This window comes from Podarcis pityusensis (assembly GCF_964106645.2).
Source record: "Podarcis pityusensis genome assembly, chromosome: 13".
NCBI classification, from domain to species: Eukaryota; Metazoa; Chordata; class Lepidosauria; order Squamata; family Lacertidae; genus Podarcis; species Podarcis pityusensis.
The window spans coordinates 45,985,150-46,007,568 of NC_138038.1; the positions used below are offsets into that span (position 1 = coordinate 45,985,150).

The 22,419-nt window shown below is 42.1% G+C and overlaps 2 protein-coding genes across 2 annotated transcripts; both read right to left on the reverse strand.

Annotated features, from left to right (window-relative positions):
• Positions 1-810: 810 nt before the first annotated feature.
• Positions 811-2,237, reverse strand: LOC308461701 (olfactory receptor 6M1-like). Its single transcript, XM_080978835.1, has one exon. It carries the CDS (start codon positions 1,900-1,902, stop codon positions 955-957), a length of 948 nt encoding a protein of 315 aa, XP_080834961.1. The 5' UTR covers positions 1,903-2,237; the 3' UTR covers positions 811-954.
• A 9,559-nt stretch (positions 2,238-11,796) lies between these two features.
• Positions 11,797-14,872, reverse strand: LOC308461919 (olfactory receptor 6E1-like; the record flags this gene model as incomplete). The annotated part of the gene is made up of 2 exons (XM_080979089.1): positions 14,789-14,872; positions 11,797-12,783 (listed from the first exon to the last, which is right to left on the reverse strand). Exon 2 carries the CDS (start codon positions 12,757-12,759, stop codon positions 11,797-11,799), a length of 963 nt encoding a protein of 320 aa, XP_080835215.1. The 5' UTR covers positions 12,760-12,783; positions 14,789-14,872.
• Between the last annotated feature and the right edge of the window lie 7,547 nt (positions 14,873-22,419).

Consider the following 22,419-nt stretch of genomic DNA (forward strand, 5'->3'; position numbering starts at 1 on the left):
GATTGACTGTTGGGTGGGACACCTCACTTGGCAATCACGTGGCATCATTATGAAGTCACACGATTGGTAGTTCTGCCAAGGTGCCTAAGTCACAACTTCAAGGAACATCACTGGGAGTAAGAAGTGGTTTTCACTGAATGGGGACTACTTCACCTTCCTTGAGCAAGGTGTGTGCCAACATCTGATCAGCTGCTGGACATTGGAAAGCAAACCTTCCTTGAGCAAAGGAATAATCAGGAGCCTGCTTTAATCTCGTAATAGTTCCTTTGAAACCGCACCCTTATCTGCCCCATAACTTATGCAAATATCACATCATGTGTATGGTGGATGGGTGCAGCTTTCCCTGAAATGGTTTGAAGATCCCAATGGGGGCACCTGGAACACCATATTTGGCCCATATGTCAGAGATTCCCCATCCGTGTTCTAAAGGAAAAAGGTGACTACTACCATACATGCACCCTAAGAACATGGAAAATACCTGGAGAAAAGTTTGCTCAATGTTCTCCATTTTCTGGGCATGTGTGTGAGAGAAAAGGTGCATTTTTTTGTTTGTTTTTTAATAACCTTCTTGTCATATGACCCAATTTTGTATTTCCGTTTCTTTAACCTACCTCACATAGTTGTTGTGAGGGTGGAATGGGTAGTGGGGAGAACCATGCAAAGCACCCTGTGCTCCTTGGAGGTAAGGTGGAATTTAACCCATCCAGTGCTTTTTTCGGGAGTATGCAGTGGTACGCATACCGCTAAACATTTTGTGAATCTAAGTTTGGCCTCGTTGAGGGGCAGTATTTCAATAAGAGTAGGAAATACCTAAACATTTTTTTTTAGAAAAAAGCACTGACCACATCACCCTCCAACTTGCCCTCATTCCCCAGGCAATTTGTAGAAGAACAAATCAAACCAATGACAGTTCAACAAAGGAAGAGCAGGATGGATCAAGAAGTTGCTTCATTCTCAGAGTGTGAATTTTTTCTTCTTCAGACAGTCTTTGAAGGCCTCCTTGACCTTCTCATTCCTTAGACTATAAATAAAAGGATTCAGTAAAGGAGTAACTACCCCAGTAAGGACAGCAAGGCCCATCTGGACATCTTGGGAGTATCCCTGGCTGGGTAAAGCATACATGATAATTGAGCTGCCATAAAAAATGGAGGCTACAGTGATGTGAGATGCACAGGTGGAAAATGTCTTTTGTCGACTTTTGGTGGAATGCATGCGCAAGATGGTGCCAATGATGTAGACGTAAGAGAGAAGAGTGACAAACAAAGAGCCCAGGAGCATAACTGAGCACAAGACATTCTCCAGAGCCAGGAGGGCCTGCACATCACTGCAAGAAAGCTTTACAAATGCAGTGTAGTCACAGAAGAAATGGTCTATAATATTAGAGCCACAGAAGGATAGTGGGTAGAGTAAAATGATTGGGGCAACAGGACCAAGGAAGCCACCGATCCAGCAGCCCAGGACCAAATCAATGCAGACCCATCCATTCATGATGATGGCATAGCGCAGTGGCTTGCAGATGGCGACATAGCGATCAAAGGCCATCACAGCAAGAAGGATGGTTTCACTGGCGCCAAAGAAGAAGTAGAAATAGCATTGGGCCACACAGGCCAAGAAAGAGATGGCTTTGTTCAGAGAAACCATGTCCACCATCATCTTCGGGATAATAGACATGACAAAGAAGACCTCCATGAGTGAGAGGTTGCAGAAGAAAAAGTACATGGGGGTTTGGAGGCGCTGGTCCAAGCATACCAGTGTGATGATGGTGATATTCCCAGATATTGTTATCAGGAAAACAACAAGAAGCACCACAAAAAGGATGAGCTCCAAGTGCCTAGGAAGTTGGAAGCTAGTTAAGATGAACTCAGTCACTTGCTCCTTGCTGCTCTGATTCTTCAGTCCCATGGCCAATGTGAAAGTATAGAACAATTAAGCAGTTGAAACACGTATACTTTAAAGTTTGTGTGATTCAGGGCAGGCTCTTTTCCCACTCTTCTACTGTTCTGGGCACTAACAGGAGCTTCCTCGCTGACAAGAATTATCAAGGTGTCTTCTGCTGACACCACAACTAATTCTTCGTTCCTTCTGTTTTCATGCAAGCTGTAGAAGTTTAGAACAGATAGCTCAAGGTAGGTTTTTTTCCAGATCATGATTCTGTAAAATTGTCATTGATTTTGCGGTACCACATGACCACTCTGCACTTGGAAAATGACCACCATTCTTCACTGCACATTGCTTGTAAACATGTGTTGTTCAAGACAGTCAAAACTTCGCTGGACCTTATTAAAAGAAAGATAGCTGCTTTACCTTACCTCTAATTATGTGTTTGTTTTATTTCTATTGCTTCTTTATAATATCATTTACAAGATAACGTTGTTGATCACAAACAGCCTTATTTCTCATCTATACCTTCTTCTCTTTTTAAAACACAAACAAACAAACAAACCACAGCATCCTCAATCTTCCAACTAGGGATGGGGAAGAAATAGGAAAAAAATGCAATGAGATACTGACATTTTTTCAGGATGACTTAAACAATAACAACAACCACAATCTGATTTGAAAATGTGGGAAACCAAACTTCAGAATGTGAAAAGTGAGGAACAGAGAGAAACCAAAATTCATACAAGCACTCATCCTTATATTCAACCAAATACAAAAATTCAGCATTTGTACATAGATCATTAAGGCTGCAATCCTATCCCCATTTTCCTAGGATTAAACCTTGTTGAACTCTAGGAGACAAACTTCTAAGAAGACTTTATACGATTTCATAGTATATCCCTTCCTGAAGAAATACACCCAGCCTCATATGTATAATCAAATAAGGACTTTGATAGATAGATACATAATATTCACAGTAATAGATTTGTGGTTCCATTTCAAACTGCTTTGTAGATTTTGCTTTTGGGTTTTATTCTAACTTTATTGCCTATTTAATGATTTAATTATGTAGAAGTATAGTATATTTATTTTTGGACAATGACTTGTAGAGTAGGTAGGAAGAAAACAGAATGCACAAAACACAAAATAATGCATTTATACTGCACTAGATGTCTCTCACACAAAAGATAGTCATGTTCAGCCCATAATAAAAAAAATCTATAAATACATTTATAAAGAAAGCAAATCAGTAGAATATTCTGTAATATGCCTGGCATAGCCATGGTGAGATTATATTTCATGTAGATTTCTAAATCCTATAATCTTACCACAGCTGATTGTCTTCATTCTGTTGACATAATATCAGTTGAGCAAGCTTTATTTAAAGATGCCTTCGGAGGATGGTCACAATGCTTGAATCAGCCTTCTACAATCTGTGCTCTTGTTATGTTTGGATTACAATTCCCAATAGGTCCTGCTCAGTTCAAACCGTCCAAACATCAACCATCACAGACCCTCCCAGTGTCCCTATTTTCCTGGGACATCCCTGATTTGGAGAAGCCATCCTGGTTTCTGATTTGATCCCAGAATGTCCAACTTTTCCTTAGGATGTCCCTATTTTCGTTAGAGAAATGTTGGAGGGTAGGGAATTATCCGACCCCTAGGCCATTTTAAAGCAATCTGGTATAGGTAGGTTTTTTTAAAAAAATGTTTAATGTTTTATTATATTTTTATATATGTTGGAAGCTGCCTAGAGTGGCTGGGGCATCCCAGTAAGACGTGTGGGGTATAAATAGTAAAATTATCTTTCTGGAATGGGATGTCTTTATTTTCAACAGAGAAATGTTGGAGAAAAATGGCACTGCCTTAAATAACCTGGGAGAATTACCTCGAGTTGAGAACTTTGCCCCAGGATTAGAACGGAAATCTTGTGCCAGCGGCACAGCGGCAGCAAGAGGCCCCATTAGTGAAAGCACGCCAATAGTTAAGAACAGTTTCAGGTTAACAATGGACCTCTGGAACGAATTAAGTTCGTAACTAGAGGTACAACTGTATTCAGAAGCATGATGCTTCTGGTCCTGGAGATAGCATACAGTCATTATGGTGAGTGCTATCATTGGCTAATGGTCATGGACTAGTGGCCAATGGGTAGTGCAGTGTTCAGAGGGCCAGACTAGGACCCGGAAGACCAAATCACTGGGTGACTTTGGATCAGTCACTTTCTTTTCCTCGAATCCGCCTTGCAGGATTCTTGTGTGGATAAAAGGGGGAGGGGGACAACCATGAGCTCCTTGGAGGAAATGTGGGATATAAAATGCAATAATACTTGCAATGAAATAAATAGAATAAGATTTTACCTATATGAATGTTGTTAAATCATTGGGTTTTTGTGTGTGGGGAGGGGGAGTATATTCTTTTTATCACAAATGTATTAGTTTGATGTTCCACTTTACCACTTGACTCTTGATGGAAAATCTAAGTCTGTTGCTTTTCAATTAAAAACAAACAAACACACACAAAACTTTTCTGCCTCATTCTCTGATTATTGTGCAGGTAGCAAAGCAAATGCTAATTGATTTCCCCTTTCCAAACCAACCTCATTATCTGCTTCCCCTGATGTACCAAGAGAACAAAAAGTTTGCTACTAACTCTTCAAAACTTTGTTGCCTGATTAAGTCCCATGCCTATAGACTAATTTTGTTCAAATTTCTGCAAGATACCCCCAGTGGCCTACAAAACTTATTGAATTAATTAAAGTGCTCTACAGTCTGAAACTTCTGCCAAGGGAGATGATCAAAAGGATTTTGCTAACTTTTCTCCTACTATAAATGCAGTAACAGGTTTTTTCCCCTGCTATAAAATTATACATATATAATTTTTTTTTTTGTGTGTACACATATCAGGAGCTTTAAGATGTTTGATTTCATATGCTCATCCTAACTTAGACCCCATCTGCGCTATTCATTTCAAACAGTATCATACCACTTTAAGCAGCCATGGCTTCCCCAAAAGCATCCTGGGAACTGTAGTCTGCTAAGGGCAGGGCAAGTTGTTAGGTGACTCCTATTCCCCATTCTGGACTACAGCTCTCAGAGTGATTTAACAATCAATCCCTCTTCCCAGGAGCTACGTCTCCTAAGAGCCTCTTCAAGCCTTTGGTCTCCACTGCACCGGGTAACAAGAAGAATTGGGCCAAACATTCAAAAGTAAAGTCCAATCCAGTTCATATCTCCCTCCCTCCCTCCCTCCCCCTCTCTCTCCCCCACACACATACATTTCAAGATGGGAAAGGGGAAAACATAAAGGAAGGAGTAATTCTGAATTGCCCCCAATCTTCATAATGGTACAGCTCCATCCTATGTTCACAGTTAGGACTGCACAAGCTGAGGCACTCAATACAAGCTAGCTGCTCTCAAAGTTGTTTCTGGGGGAAGGTTCAGGTTGAATTAGGCCTCATCAAATTTTGATTGTGGAGCTGGTTTCCACGTTAAGATTTACCTTCGAGACATCACATACCGGTTGTGTATCCCAGAAAAAAATGGGACATGCTTTTTTTCTCTGTGCAAGATCACAACAGCCATTTTGCGTGCTGTGAACTCTCGCCGTCTCACCTCCCCAAAAAGCACTTTTATCAGAGTAGAGTGAGGCGTGGGTCACATGACTCGCCTGGGTGTGCATCCCAGAAGATACACATCCTGGTATCAGATCTCCAGAATTCGGAGGGTATGACATCAGAGTGGTTTTCTTACATCACCCCAGTGCCTTTTCCCCATCCAAAGCTGATTTTTCACACAGTAGCTATCACTGGCAGATTTCATGAGAAAACTATTAGAGGAGGAAAGGATCATCAAGTTTGTCCACCGTTGATGCAATGAAGCAGATTGTAACAAGCAACCATATCTAGCAACAGATCAGCCATTTTACTATTTTTTCACCAGGATACCTGATAGGAGCCTCTTTTGGGTTCCTCCGGATGTGAGCTTAGGGCTGTAGCCATCTAAATTCTACCCTGAAATTAACTGGTCTAAATTGGCAGCTATATTAATTTCAATGGGTCTACTCTGAGTAGGACTAACTTTGAAGAAAACTCGTAGTATTATAAAAGGAATTGCTCAGATATTGCAAGTGTGTGTGTGTGCGCGCGGTTTATTAGAATTCCCCCTGAAAAGGCAAATCCAGATTAAATGGGGGTGGGGGAGTCTGAATGCCAACAATGTTGTGTAGATGCTGGCAAAAATGTGTATGAAGAAGAAGAAGAGTTTGGATTTGATATCCCGTTTTATCACAACCCGAAGGAGTCTCAAAGCGGCTAACATTCTCCTTTCCCTTCCTCCCCCACAACAAACACTCTGTGAGGTGAGTGGGGCTGAGAGACTTCAGAAAAGTGTCACTAGCCCAAGGTCACCCAGCAGCTGCATGTGGAGGAGCGGAGACGCGAACCTGGTTCCCCAGATTACAAGACTACCGCTCTTAACCACTACACCACACTGACTCTCTCATGCATTAAAAGTACACGGTGACCTGTTTTATGTGATTTGTTTCTCTCACAAATTGGACTTTTCACAATAGGGTATTCCAACCAGAAGGCCCAGTTTTCACAAGAACTGAGATCGCATGAGGGTTGCTAGTCAAACCTTTGCAGAGCTGCAATTCCCAGCACCCTCAGTAAACTGTAGTTCCCAGAAATTTTGGGGAAAGCCATGGTTTTTAAAGTGGTATAGAAGTGCATTAAATGTATGGTATAGGTGTGGCTAGTGACTTGTAACCACCCTGGCAGAATATATGAACAGGGGCACAGGCTTCCTGCCTCAGACGGTTGTTGTGCTGACAAAACTGCATAGTGCTGCCCCCTAGTGGCACTTAAAGGGTTATTTAATCTTCTACAGTAAAGAGTTCTTCCTTGAAAAAGATACAGTGATTGGTATGTGTGAAAGGAATAAAAACACAATTTCCTCAAAAAAGCTTAAGTTTCCTTAGAACAACCATACTGGGAGTAAGAGTGATTACCAGTATCCAGTTATGTAGAACAGAGTTTTCTGTTGCTTGAAATTCAAGAGGCACACATGATATGCCAAGTTCATTGACTTTTGGAAACCATTTATTATTTTAAAATAAAGTGGTTTATTTGGGCTTCAAATATACCACAAAATGTTTCATGAGCCTATTTTAGTCAGTTCACTTTTCCCCTTCCTCTCGTTGTTTCAAACTCCAAGAACTTAAAAACATGTTTTCAGTCAAAAGCATATTTCAAAGCATCTTTCACCTGCTTGTTCCACAAAGCTGTACACAGAAGTGATCATAAGAGGACAAACCACATTGTTGAGAATGGCCACAGCCTTACTGAAAGGCTGTACTGCTCTGGTTTCATGTACATAGAGATGCAGCTTCCATCGGAGCAAGGTGTTAAAGTGTTGTGGTGAATGCTTCCTACCATGAATGGCCACATATGTTCCAGGTTGGCTTGCTCTAGATTTCCAGCCCTGGATGCAGATTTGGCCTACAAGGCCTCAAACCAGGTTTTTTTAAATATATAAATAATAATAATAAATTTTTATTTATATCCCGCCCTCCCCGGCCAAAGCTGGACTCAGAGTGGCTAACAACAAGTAAAAATAGTACAGTGTACATAAAATCACACAGTCAGTTAATTAAAATACATTCTAAAATGAGTTCAGAATCAAATTAATGGCAACCATTGGGTTAGAGTTCTATGAGGATTACAGAAGGAGAGAGGGAGTAGACTGTGCCTTGGCCAAAGGCCTGGCGGTACAGCTCCGTCTTGCAGGCCCTGCAGAAAGATGTCAAGTCCGGCAGGGCCCTAGTCTCTTGTGACAGAGCATTCCACTAGATATGGACCATGGCCGAAAAAGCCCTGGCTCTGGGCAAGGCCAGCCTAACCTCCCTGTGGCCCGGGATCTCCAAGATGGTTTTATTTGAAGACTGAAAGGTCCTCTGTGGGACATACCAGGAGAGGTGGTCCCATAGGTACGAGGGTCCTTGTCATCAAAACTCAGTTCTGGCACCTCTCAGGTGGGCACCATTGCCATTATAAGAGAGCAAGGGAGAGGTTCATGATGGGCTCTGGCATCTCTTTTTATAGAAAAATAACACTGCCTATGCCTTACCTTGGTATGATGCAGCTATCAGCACCAGAAATATAATATAGACTTCCTGTGTCACTTAAAGCTTATCATGGCTGGGTGTCTTCCATTATCCTCTCCATGGAATACTAGTGAGACAAGCTTTATTTAAAGGTCCCTTGGGAGGAGGATGTTCAATCTTAAATAGAATAAAGCTGCGTTAATTTGCACAGATTAGCCTTCTCCAACCCGTGCTCTCCACATGTTTGGACCACAGCTCCCAGCAGCCACTGCCAGATTCAGAGCGACCCAAATTCAATCTCCAGGTTAGGAGCTGATGATTATTCCACTCTTTCCCAGGCCTATCTGAAATTGGTAGCCATTGAACCCAGGACTTTTTGTGTGCAAATCAGATGCTTTACCACTCAGCCCTCCCTGCCCCCCACAGTGGAATGTGTTGCACCCATAACTAAGGACAGGAAACAATTGGCCAAGTGCAGGAAGTCCCCAATTGTGTGGGTGGGTGGGTGTGTGTGTGTATGTGTGTATATATATATATATATATATATATATATATATATATAAAAATATAACAGACTTCCGGGTTAGTGCCATCGGCGAATGGCGGAGTTCCTCCGACCGGAGGAACTGGCTCCGTGGAAACTGGGTCTTCCCGCCGCGGGAAGGTGGGGACCCGCTACAAATCCCAGGCGGAGGAAGCCTGGGAATGTAGGGTTCAGCAGGGCACCCTACTCACGGGGAACCCCTTTTTGGGATTCCGGAGTGAAGTGGGGTGAGCAGCGCGGTGCTGCGAACTGACTGCTACTTTCACAGAGTGAAGCCGCACAGCCATCGCCGGAGAGCGCTGACTTTTTCCTGTGGACAATTGGATTTAAAACAAGTACCCATGAGTAGAAACGGAAAATTGGATCAAGAAATATCTTAATTTGACATCGAAGCGGGAAGGTTCAAAACAGGAAGTCCGCCTTCCGCTTTTTGTATATAGACTAAAGCAAAAACCTTGTAAGCTAAAGCCTGGAAAGTCGTTAAAAAAGCCTAAATTTCCTTCATTTATAACTACTGAAACCCCCTTGGAAGCAGGAGAAGGGGGGGGGGACTTTGTGTAACGCCTGCAGGAGAGGGAGTGAAGAAAGATAAGTTTCCACCGTCTCTAACCTGGGAACGGGGTGTCAGAGACAGAAATTGTTGGAGAGGTTCATTGACTGTGAATGGAATACTTTGACAGATAGCTGAAGAAGAGAAATAAACTGATTCCAGTGTTGCCTTTTGCATTCTAAAGAAACAAAATATCTGAAAAATGAAAGTAATTTTCCTTTGTTGGACTTGCCTTAAAAAGATGGATACAAATAGAAATTGTCTCCTCTAGAGGGAGCCTGCTAAATTGTTGCTGCAGTCTACTTGAGGATTCCACAGCTGTGAGATTAAGATCGTGGGATTAGTCCTTTTGACCTTGACTAAATATGAGCTGGAAGGAAGTTTTGGTGCTTGCTTTATGCAAGACAAGTGCTTTGTTGGAACAGATGCATGAGAAGATGGATTTGATGAATGAGAAAATGGATTTGATGACTGTTGTGGCCAATAACTGTGGACAAATAGTGAATAGTGATACAGAAACCATCCAGGATCCAACTCAGGAACCTGTATTGATTGGGCAAGTGCAGAAGATAATGGAGGAGGCTGAGGTTGCACCTCAAATAATACAAATGGAGAGGCCCAAGGCCCTACAGGAGCATAAGCCGCTGTTTTTGAAGATTGAAGTTGGAGTGGGCCAGGGGGAGTCTGGAGCTGAGGACGCTTTTAACTTTGGAGAGACTTCGAAATATGCTCGTAAATATTTTTTGGATTATATTGATGACTGTGGGGAGTGGGACTGTGGGGAATGGGTTGGTTTGATGAAGGGAGACGGAGATAACTTTGGGTTGGAACCCCCCAGAGACCTACTCCTCAATGAGAAAGGAAAGAAATTAAGAAAGAGACCAACAAAAGACAAGGAAAAGTGCAAGTATAAACAAGAAGAAGAAGATCTGCAGAAGGGACATGGAAGAGACTTAAGGGCCTCGGACATAAGATTACCAGGTTGATAGACTAGATGGAATGGACAGTAAGAACTGACATGACCCGAGACCAGGAAGAAGAGACGTTGGATGAAGATTGGAAGAAAATTTATAAAGAAATTTTTTTTTTATTTAGGGAATTAGCCTAAAATTAATGAATATTAGGGAAAATGTTGGAATGAAACTATATGACTCTAGCAGAAATGATATCAGGAGTTATGTATAACTGAGTATTAAGTTTTAAGTTTTAAGGTATTTTATGGTAAGATAAGGTTAAATAAATTAAGGTAATTTGAATAACAGAATATGGGGAAAGATGGAAAGGATCTGTCGAGTTAATTAATAGGTTAAATTGTTAAGATAAATCATCTAATAAAAAGTGAGAAAGATGGAAAGAATTTGCTGAAAAAACTAACTAAACTAGAATACAAAAAGGGAGGTGTGAGGAGGTCAACGAAACAAGCAAATGGAAGTTAAAGATATGTAATATGGGATTTGTGTCTTTTTCCCCTTTTTTATTTTCTTTTTTGCTGTATTGTTGTATCGGTTTTTATGTTTTGTGTTTTTTCTTCTTTTTATGTATTGCAGTGTTGTTGTTTCCCCCCCCCTGTAATTCTGAAATTATTAATAAATATTATATATATATATATATACACTGGACCTGTCAGCATGTTGAGCAAACTAGAAAGAGTGGTTATATATGTTGCCCAAGGACCCTTTTAGAAGATGGCAAAAATGTATCTTTGGATCTCTGTACATCAGTGGTGGTTAACTTTGGTAGGACCACAGGTTAGCTACCCTTGCTCTGTCTATAGACATCACCCCTCTCCTTTGCCTGTTTAAGTGATGGTCTGCAGTGATTAAAAATGGGTCCATTTTCACAATAGGGTATTCCAACCAGAAGGCCCAGTTTTCACAAGAACGGAGGTCGCATGAGGGTTGCTAGTCAAACCTTTGCAGAGCTGCAATTCCCAGCACCCTCAGTAAACTGCAGGTCCCAGAAATCTTTGGGGAAAGCCATGGTTTTTAAAGTGGTATAGGAGTGCATTAAATGTATGCTATAGGTGTGACCAGTGACTTGGAACCACCCTGGCAGAATATATGAACAGGGGCACAGGCTTCCTGCCTCAGACGGTTGTTGTGCTGACAAAACTGCATAGCATTTCGTTATATTTGCTGCCCCCTAGTGGCACTTAAAGGGCTATTTAATCTTCTACAGTAAAGAGTTCTTCCTTGAAAAAGATACAGTGATTGGTATGTGTGAAAGAAATAAAAACACAATGTCCACAAAAAGCTTAAGTTTTCTTAAAACAACCATACTGGGAGTAAGAGTGATTACCAGTATCCAGTTATGTAGAACAGAGTTTTCTGTTGCTTGAAATTCAAGCGGCACACAAGAAATGCCAAGTTCATTGACTTTTGGAAACCAATGATTATTTTAAAATAAATTGGTTTATTTGGGCTTCAGATATACCACAAAATGTTTCATGAGCCTATTTTAGTCAGTTCACGTTTCCCCTTCCTCCCGTTGTTTCAAACTCCATGACGTCCGTCTTCTCTTTTATAGAAAAATAACACTGCCTAAAACTATGATTCTATGATCTTCCGAATATGAAATAAGGATCTGGTGATAATTCAGAGGTTTTCCACACCAGTGAAGGCTTTTGTTTTAACGCGAAAACTATTTATTTGGACTTCTGAAACTCCATAAGAAGTAACATGGGTCTATTTTAACCATTTCATAACTCCCATTCCTTCAATCATTTCAAACTGCATGAGTTTCTCTGCATTTTTTTAAATACATGCTTGTAGGCAAAAGCATTTTTCAAAGCATCTTGGACCTGCTTGTTCCTCAGGCTGTACACAAAGGGGGTCATTAGAGGACAAACCACATTGTTAAGAACGGCCACAACCTTGTTGAAGTTTTGCCCACCATCCCGCTCAGGTATGATGTACATAGAGATGCAGCTTCCATAGGTGACAGTGACAATGGTGATGTGGGAAGCACAGGTGGAAAAGGCCTTCTGCCTCCCTGCAGCACTTGGGATGTGGAGAACAGTTGAGATTATATTGACATAGGACACAACGGTGATAGCTAAAGTCCCCAGTAGCGTAAACACCGAAAGAATAAAGTCGGAGACCTCCAAGAAATGTGTGTCACCACAGAGAAGATGGAGTAATGGTTTGCTGTCACAGAAGAAATGGTCAATGATGTTGGAGCCACAAAAAGGAAATTGAATGAACAGCATACTTTGGGCCACAATCACAGCAAGCGACCCAATCCAAGAGAAGAGCACCAAAAGTGTGCAGAACTTCTCATTCATGATAGTGGCGTACCTTAGGGGGTTGCAGATGGCCACATATCGGTCAAAGGACATCACAGTCAGCAGGAAGAAATCTGTGGTGCCCAGGAAGAAATAGAAAAACGATTGGGTCATACATCCAGCATACGAGATTGTTTTCCTGCCAGATGCAAGGTTGAACAACGCCTTTGGGATGGCAGCAGTGGTGTATCCAATCTCCAAGATGGCATAATTCCGCAGGAAGAAATACATGGGTGTCCTGAGGCGGAAATCCATGAGAGTGATGGTGATAATTATCATGTTTCCCGTTACAGCCATCAGGTACATGATTAAGAAAAGGACAAAGAAAAATATCTCTAGTTTGCCGTTCTCAGTGAATCCCAGCAGTAGAAATTCATTGATCTTTGTTTGGTTCTCCATAAAGTCTTGACTTTCATGAGTTATCTGCTGGCAAAAGGTGAGTATAGATAAGTCTCGTCATCCTCATCATCATCATTATGAAGTTAAGCCAAGCCTGCCTGGATCAGACCACAGAATCATATAGTTCAGCCTCCTGTTTCATACACTGACTCAGAATCGGAGTCATAGAATCACAGAGTTGAAAGGGACCACAAGGGTCATCTAGTCAAAACACCTGCAATGCAAAAATCCTTTTGCCCAGTGTTTGACCTGAACCCAAGACCCTAAGATTAAGAGTCTCATGCTCTTCCAGCTGAGCTAAATAATCAGGGGAAATTCACACAGCTGGATGCAAATGACCATACCTGCAAAGATAGAGGCAAAATGTCCATTTACAAGTGCCATTTTTATCCAAAGCACACATGCAAAGAGTCAAGCACACATGCAAACACTGAACTGATCACTTGCAAAGTCCTTGTCTGACAACATATCTGCAAAGAAATTCATTGGGACCACCAATATTTATTGGTAATTGACATTCACACAAATGGTTAGTACTTCTACTTAATGAAGACTTAATAACAGTGTTTGTGAGAAAGTGTGTGAGGAAGACAGTTACTGAATTTGCACATCACCATGCTCAGTCCTAACTTAGGCTGAATGAGGCAGTTACCTTATGGAACAGAAGCTGAACAGTATCAGTGCAATGTTGAGGATAGAGTTGTGGATACCACAAGCCCTGCCATATATTCCTTCAGCTAAAGTTTGACAGAGGACTTCACTGTGTCACCAGTGTTGATGTAAGAGTCAGCTGCCACAGTATATGCAGTTTCTGTAGCTGGAGGGAAGGTGACATCCTGCCCTTTGCCTCATGCTCCGTAATACCTCATCTCACCATGTCCATTGTATTGTGACTGCCTCTGCCCTGAAAGAGAGTCTGACTTCACTGTGACAATGGTTGGATTACCAAAATCACAAGCTTAGCCAAGGGGATTGTGGCAGGAAATTGCTACAACAGCTTTGCTAACTGTCATGGAGCTCAGGTCAGAAAATTACCATGTACGGCGTCTGTGGCTTGAAGTCAGAGTACATAGAAGCCTTCCTGTCCAAAATGGTTGTGAGAGAGCTCTAAGATTTCAAAAAGTGTGTAATTGGAGTCCAGCCACAGTGCCTAAAGGAACACAGGTGGAAGGGAGGGAATACTATGAATATAATGGCAAAAGATGTCAAATTCTGCTATATATAGTAATAGTAATAATAATGAGAAGTGCAGGTTGGAAAGATCTTTTGCTGACCTTTTATGGAGTACATGTGCAAGATGGTTGCAATGATGTAGACATCAGAGAGACCCATGACAGACAAGGAGATGACTAACACCGGTCCAGACAGAATGCCCTCCAGAGCCAGAAGGAGCTGCACCTGATTTCAAGGAACTTTTATCATTGGAGCATAGTTGCAGAAAAAATGGTCTATGACATTATCACCACAGAAAGAGAACCAAGTCAGCAAAAGCGTGGGAGCAAAGTTGTTAAGGAAAGCGTCAACATTCTTCACATTACATTGTTGTTAAATGTGTGTTGTTGAAGGCTTTCAAAACAGCTAATAACACATAAACGGGGGGGGGGGAGTGTCATTTTTCAAAAATTTCAGCTCTCGAAATTTTGGAATGCTGTTCTCCAGCCAAGTAGTAGGTGCAGATGTGCATATACTAGGATAAAAAGTCCATAAAAATGCACACATTGGTGACAATAACATGTCAAAGTTCATTATATTATGATAAATTGCTTTAAAAAAACATGTAGATTAGGAAGAAATGTGCACATTAGGGGAATTTTTTTCATGAAGACTTAAAAAAATATGTAAATACAAGCTGATTTGCCAAAATTTTGTACTAGTTAACTATTTAATCATATAGTTTGGCACTGATACCACCCTAGATATGTCTCTCTCAGAAAAAGGAATAATTGATGTGTTTGCCCATAATGAAAATAAGAAAACGCTGAATACCTTTATAAAGCAAAGCAGTATAATATTCTATAATATGCCTTACCTTGGTATGATGCAGCTTTCAGCACCAGATCTATAATATGTTGAGTTCCTGTGTCACTTAAATCTTATCATGGCTGGGTGTCTTCCATCATCCTCTCCATAGAATACTAGTGAGGCAAGCTTTATTTAAAGGTCCCTTGGGAGGAGGATGTTCATTCTTAAGTGGAACAAAGCTGTTTTAATTTGCACAGATTAGCCTTCTCCAACCCGTGCTCTCCACATGTTTGGACCACAGCTCCAAGCAGCCACTGCCAGATTCAGAGGGTCCAAAATTCAATCTCCAAGTTAGGAGCTGATGATTATTCTACTCTTTCCCAGGCCTATCTGAAGTTGGTAGCAATTGAACCCAGGACTTTCTGTGTGCAAATCAAATGCTCTACCACTCAGGCCTCCCTGCCCCCCCCCCAGTGGAATATGTTGCATCCATAACTAAGGACAGGAAACAATTGGCTAAGTGCAGGAAGTCCCCAATTGTGTGTGTGTGTATATATATATATATATATATATATACACACAAACATACACACTAGACCTGTCAGCATGTTGAGCAAAGCAAGAAAACAACTAGAAAGAGTGGTTATATATGTTGCCCAAGGACCCTTTTAGAAGATGGCAAAAATGTATCTTTGGATCTCTGTACATCAGTGGTGGTTAACTTTGGTAGGACCACAGGTTAGCTACCCTTGCTCTGTCTATAGACATCACCCCTCTCCTTTGCCTGTTTAAGTGACGGTGTTAGTATCTTCAGCTCACAGGCAGAGGTACCTGGCCTTCCCCGAGGCAATTGAGCGAGATACTGTGTTTACCGTCCGTCTGCGACCTCCGGCAGGCTAGGTAAACAAACCCGGCGATTCTTCTCATTAGTCGTGAGATAGAACACACCCTCTGCTTCTCTGCTTCTCTCTCCCTCCCTGCATTCTCCCAGGGAGGAGAAATGAGACAGACAGGAGTCCTTTCTACATGTTTTATTCCTGTCACTCAACAGTACATAGAAATGTGACTGCACCCTTCAGTCTCCATTAGAAGAGTCACACACTCCTCCCCTGTACTTCCAGTACAGGTCATATAACACACTGAGCTAACATCCGGTGCTCAGTACAGAGAATAGGCTCCACCTTTTCTCCAACAGTACATCTGCAAACCATAACATCCTGTTTTGCATTCCAGCCATCTGGAGCTGGCTTTTGCCTTGGTGCTTTTTCCCAACATCCTCCCCCAAAAGCATCAATTGGCAAAACATGATCCAGAGAAGAGAACAAACAGTTGTTATACATATAACAGTCCCCTGTTGTTTCAGTTCCACCCTTGGAACTCCCCACCACTGGTTTCACCAGTGTACCTCTCTGGTTGTCTGGCTTCCAAGGAATGAGTGCCTCTGCATTACCTTGGCTTGCTACTCTTTGTTGTGTCTTTGTCTCTGACTTAGACACTGCTTTAACCTGCTTTGAGTTGTTAACAATAGCAACACATGCAACAGCTAAGTTAGCAAACTCTTTTGAGTACCTCTTTGATGGTACACCCTTTGTGACTCTCCCAGACCTGCGTTTGAGGTTCTGATCCTCTGTGCTCACTGGTTCAACCTTTGGACTCTGTTGAGAACCAGTAGCTATCAGTGGTTCTTCCTTCACCTGTGAAGGTCTATCCATTGTGTGAGATTTTCTCTCAATGACCGTTACAACTGAACTCTCTGAGCTATCACTGTCATCGTCAGTACCACTGTAATCTGTGACATCAGAAAAATCATCATCATCATCATCTGAATTGCCACCTGTGGGAAATGTTTGTTCTACAACCCGCTCTTGCTCTGGAGCACTCTCTAGGAACTTTGTGAGAATCACCTGACCAGATTCAGACAAAATTACTCTGTAGAGACCCTTTTCATATCCCACAAAAATGCCTCTGGCATTCTTTACTCCACCTGGAGCTTCTGTTCTCACATGAGACCCGAAAACCTTAAAATAGGCAACAGAAGGTTTTCTATTGAACAGCTTCTCAAAAGGAGAACATCCCAACTCTGTTGAGACCTTTCTCAACCACACATGAAGATAGGACGCTAGCGATTCGGCCCAATATTCATGTGGCAAATGTGAACTCAGCAATTGCGCATTCATCCCCTTTTGCAATTCTTTGTTCACTCTAACACAGACCCCCCTGTTCCACGCTTCTGGCGAAACAGCAATTTTGTGGTCTATCCCTCTTCCATCCAGGAACTTCTGAAACTTCTGTAACAGAAAAATTTGCTTCTCATCTGTGAAAAGACAATCAATGTTAGCATCATGCATATTTTTAACCTTGTCACAAAACTCCTGAAACTTTTCTAAAGTTTCTTGCGGTTTCTCCATCATATAAACCCAAGAATAATTAGTGAAACAATCCACACACAAAAGGTAATATTTTGCATTGCCCCTAGATGGTTCTAGAGGACCAATCACATCAGCATACACCCGCTGAAATGCTCTGTCGACCTTCTTGGTCACCTTCCTGGTGCTCACACTGGTCACACCTGCAAGAGAGATTTCGTTAGAATCAGAAGAATTACATTTCATGTAATCACTTTGATCAAAAGTCAACAAATACAGTCCATCTTTCTCTTTGGCAGTAAGAAACAGTTCTCCATCTTTGTAGATCTTGCAGCTTTTAGCATCATAGGTCAGTTTCAGTCCTTTCTTTGCAATCTGCGACACGCTCAGCAGATTAAATCTCAGTTCTGGAACCAGGTAAACATCACTTATAGTCAAGTTCAGACTCTCAAGATACACAGTCCCAATTCCAGTCGCTTCCAACTCTTGACCGTTGGCCTGTTTCACAGCGAAGCTTTGCTTCTTCAACGTCGTAAACAGTTGTCTGTGCGGGCACATATGAACCGTCGCGTCCGTGTCAATTATGAACGAGTTCCCAACATCTGGCGTGGTTCCTTTCGCCATCATAGCCTTTGCAGGTTTCACCTGGCACTTGGTACGGCTTTTGCCTGACGCCTCAGGCTTCGTAGAGCTGCTCTTTGCTCCTCTTGACTGGCGCGGCTTCTTACAGTTTCGCTGTAGATGCCCAGTCTGTCCACAATTGTAGCATCGGACAGCACTCAATGCTACTCCATGCTTCCCAGTAGCATCATCAGTGGGGGAATTAGAACTCTGTTCTTCCCTCCCCCTGTCAGCAACACCCATTGCACCTTGTTCAGGAACACCAACAGTTCCAACAGCCACAGTTCCTGCACTCTCCCCTCTGGGGTCAAAGCTCTCCTCAGCTTTCGTTGAGCTCTTAGGAACTTGGCCAGCATCATCTTGGCTCACCCCTTCTGGGGTAGTTATCCATCCAGACCCTGATGAATAACTGTCTCTGGTCAGGGGAGATGAGTTAGGCAAGTCTCCCCCCCTTCTTGGCATCCATTTTGAATCCAAGCCTCTCTCACTTTCAAACAAGCTGTAAAATCCAACAGTTGTTTTTTTCTTTCTAACGCAGGCAAACTGCAAGTTGTTTACGCTCTTTTGCACCTGGCAGCTAAACTCTGGCTGCTATGGAAAGTCCCTTCCAAGGGCACGTAAACTTGTAGCCAAAACACTCTCTGGTTTTGTTTCGCTTTCCCAGGCTCACACTCACAGTCCAGCCCCTTTGCCAGTAACTTTCCAACTTTCCGTTACTTAGCAACAATGCATTCCAATAGGACAGTTTATCAACCACAAGAATTTGTGGAATGCAGGCTTCAGCCTTTAAGCTGCAGGCCTCTTCCTCCCGGAGCTTTTGTTTCCGTTGAAACGCAGCTCCGTGAACCAGTGAATTAATCAAACTGTTTTGACACTTTTAGCCCGAAATGCAGCATACCTTGAACTTTGTTGCTCTGGAAAACACCTCTTCTTTCCACCAGCTGTCTGTCGAGCCTCTGGCTTCTTTCAGACGCTTCTCTTCCTCCTTGGAGCAGAGGGGGACAATCCACCAGCCTCTCATGCAGATGTCCGATGAATCGCAACCATCCGAAGGCTGCCATATGTTAGTATCTTCAGCTCACAGGCAGAGGTACCTGGCCTTCCCCGAGGCAATTGAGCGAGATACTGTGTTTACCGTCCGTCTGCGACCTCCGGCAGGCTAGGTAAACAAACCCGGCGATTCTTCTCATTAGTCGTGAGATAGAACACACCCTCTGCTTCTCTGCTTCTCTTTCCCTCCCTGCATTCTCCCAGGGAGGAGAAATGAGACAGACAGGAGTCCTTTCTACATGTTTTATTCCTGTCACTCAACAGTACATAGAAATGTGACTGCACCCTTCAGTCTCCATTAGAAGAGTCACACACTCCTCCCCTGTACTTCCAGTACAGGTCATATAACACACTGAGCTAACATCCGGTGCTCAGTACAGAGAATAGGCTCCACCTTTTCTCCAACAGTACATCTGCAAACCATAACATCCTGTTTTGCATTCCAGCCATCTGGAGCTGGCTTTTGCCTTGGTGCTTTTTCCCAACAAAACATACACACTAGACCTGTCAGCATGTTGAGCAAAGCAAGAAAACAACTAGAAAGAGTGGTTATATATGTTGCCCAAGGACCCTTTTAGAAGATGGCAAAAATGTATCTTTGGATCTCTGTACATCAGTGGTGGTTAACTTTGGTAGGACCACAGGTTAGCTACCCTTGCTCTGTCTATAGACATCACCCCTCTCCTTTGCCTGTTTAAGTGACGGTCTGCAGTGATTAAAAATGGGTCCATTTTCTACACACCTTCCTCCCAAAGAAATGCTTTGCAGATATTTAATTTATTTAAATGAACCGTACACTCCCTTACAGTGGAGTTTACAGTTTTATGGTGAGTGTTTTAGTCTCCTGAAATAGCTGTTTGCCAGTTCTTCATGCTTGCAGTGGCCTAACCACCATCAATGGATGCTAACTTTTCCTTGTAGCCCATCTCTCCTCTCCTCTCATTCCTTGAATGCTTTCCAAAAGTACATTATAAATATCTAAATGTGCACTCCCCCAGATATGGCTAGCTGGTATCACTGAGAGCAAAAGTAGGGAACTGAGGGTGCCGACAAGTGGTGTTTAATTTTAATTTTACTTTTCTCCAGAATACTGAAAAGGTTGTCATAAAAGTGATTTTGTCAAAGTGGAAAGTGTTTGTTCATTTCTAAAGAGAGCTGCTTTTTTCAGAAATGAATACAAATGACAACAGTTTTGCAAAGGAGTGCTGATTTAAAAGGTATATCATTTTACATTGATGTTTAAGTTAGGGGACTTGGTTTGTTAAAAAACCAACCATCCCAGTATTCATAGACTATCTGAAAGTACTGCAGGAAACTTTGCTATATAATAAACTTTAAACTTTATTATATATTTTCCTAAGCTCCAAGTCTACTCATTGACTTCTTAATAATAATAGTAGTAGTATCTATGCTGAAATTCCTCTATGAATCAAGGTGTGCTTCTTATTCATTTTCTGGGTGGTATTTAATTCTCTAGGGATATGAATACAAGGAACAAATTTATTAAACTGTGACAGAATAATTTCTGACCTCCAGCAACCTTAGTTGATTCTAGCAGATCAGAGTCCCTTACAGCCACCCAGATTTGACTGGTTGGCATAACTGAGGGCAATTGTGAGGAACTGAGAGTGGGGGCAAGTGGTGGGAATGTAAACAAAAAAAAATATTATTTTTATTTTTTGTGCACAGAAAAAGTTGCCATAAGAGTGATTTTGACAGAGCTGGAAGTGGTTGTGAAATGCCATGAGTAATTTCACCTCAACTCTAATCATGACATTCTACCTGTCAGAAGGAGGACCTTTTTCAAAAGCATGTTGATTTTAAATATACAGTATGTCTTTTTACACTGATGTTAAATTACACTTTTACACAGGACTTTTAAAAATCTAGTTTTCATAGGCCTTTTCATAGAGCATTGCTAGAAACTTGGCAGATAATTAATTTCAAAACTTTTTTAAACAGCTGATTAGTTCCCAAGCTCCAGTCTACTTATTAACTTCTTAAAAATTAAACCATCTAAGTTGAGATGCCTCCAAGGATCAAAACTTGCCTCTCACTTTAGGGTAATTAATTCTCTAGGGAATGATTGCTAGGAACAAACTTCTTAAACTTTTTAAAAAATAATAATGATGATGATGATGTTGACCTCTAGTAACCTTGGTTGATACCAGGAAATCAGAAAACAAGTGAATGAATACCAGATCTCCTTCTCATAGACCAGCATGTAGACAGTGGTGAAGTGGTCAGTTCTAAAGCGCAGGAACCTATCAGGACAGCCGCCCCCCCAACACAGGAGTCCACAACAGTGGGCAGGTGTGGACTATATACATCAGTGGTAGCCAAAACAGTGCCCTCCACATGAAGTTGGATTGTTGATACTGCTGTCCCTGACCAATAGCTATACATGCTGAGGCTGATGGGATTTGTAGTCCAACAACTTCTGAGGGGCATCTTAATGGTAATCCATGATCTGCATACAGGCACATACACATGAGGCAAAGGACACAGAATATATTGTCCAATGTATCTGAAGGTGCGTCTCCACCCCCATCGTTCTGCCCGGAAACTGAGGTCCAGCACCGAGGGCCTTCTGGCGGTTCCCTCACTGCAAGAAGCCAAGTTACAGGGAACCAGGCAGAGGGCCTTCTCGGTAGTGGTGCCCTCCCTGTGGAATGCCCTCCCACCAGATGTCAAAGAGAACAACAACTACCAGACTTTTAGAAGACATCTGAAGGCAGCCCTGTTTAGGGAAGCTTTTAATGTTTGATGTATCACAGTATTTTAATATTTTTTTGGAAGCCGCCCAGAGTGGCTGGGGAAGCCCAGCCAGATGGGTGGGGTATAAATAATAAATTATTATTATTATTATTATTGTTGTTGTTGTTGTTGTTGTTATTATTATTATTATTATTATTATTATTATTATTATTATTATTATCAGAAAGACTGCAATCCAATGCACGGTTTCCTGGAAAGGAGCCAGGAGTGGTTCATCCAGTGGGGCAGATTGCAACAGTGAGATCACTGCCACATACCAGGAGGGAGGGCAGGTGATGATGGTGGGGCTGTGTGGCCCCACCATCAGGGTCAATACAGCTCTCCTGCCATTGCACACATGCAGCCTTGACTTGACTGCCACCTTGCTCTTCCTCTTCTGGTAAATGACAGAAAGACTATGCTCAGCTCCACCTTACCAGGTCAGATGTTTGAGGAGTTAGCTCCATAGGAATGAGCAGTGCTTACTTCTGACAGCTGTGGTTCAATGGTTCTGAAATGAAGGGAAAGAGAGGTAAGCAACTAGGCCTTGGCCCAGCCATGCCACAGAGGCCCATACTGTGTGCTCTGATATGACTCCTAGAAACATGCCAGTTGACCCAATAAGGCAGGAAGCTGTTTATTGGACAATAAACTAGTGTGATTTCCTCTTCCTTCAGACTTATAAGTATGTAATGGACTTTTCATTTTTCTTTGACATTTTTTGGACTAGGATCTGGGAGATGAGGGCACAAATCCTTGCTCACTCTTGAGGCTCACTGGATGAAATTGAGCCATTCAAAATGTATCAGCTTTACCTACCTCAGAGAATGGTTGTATGGATGAAATAGAGAAGGCAGAACTATATATGGCATCTTGGTTGGAGGACAAGTGGGATAGCCATTAA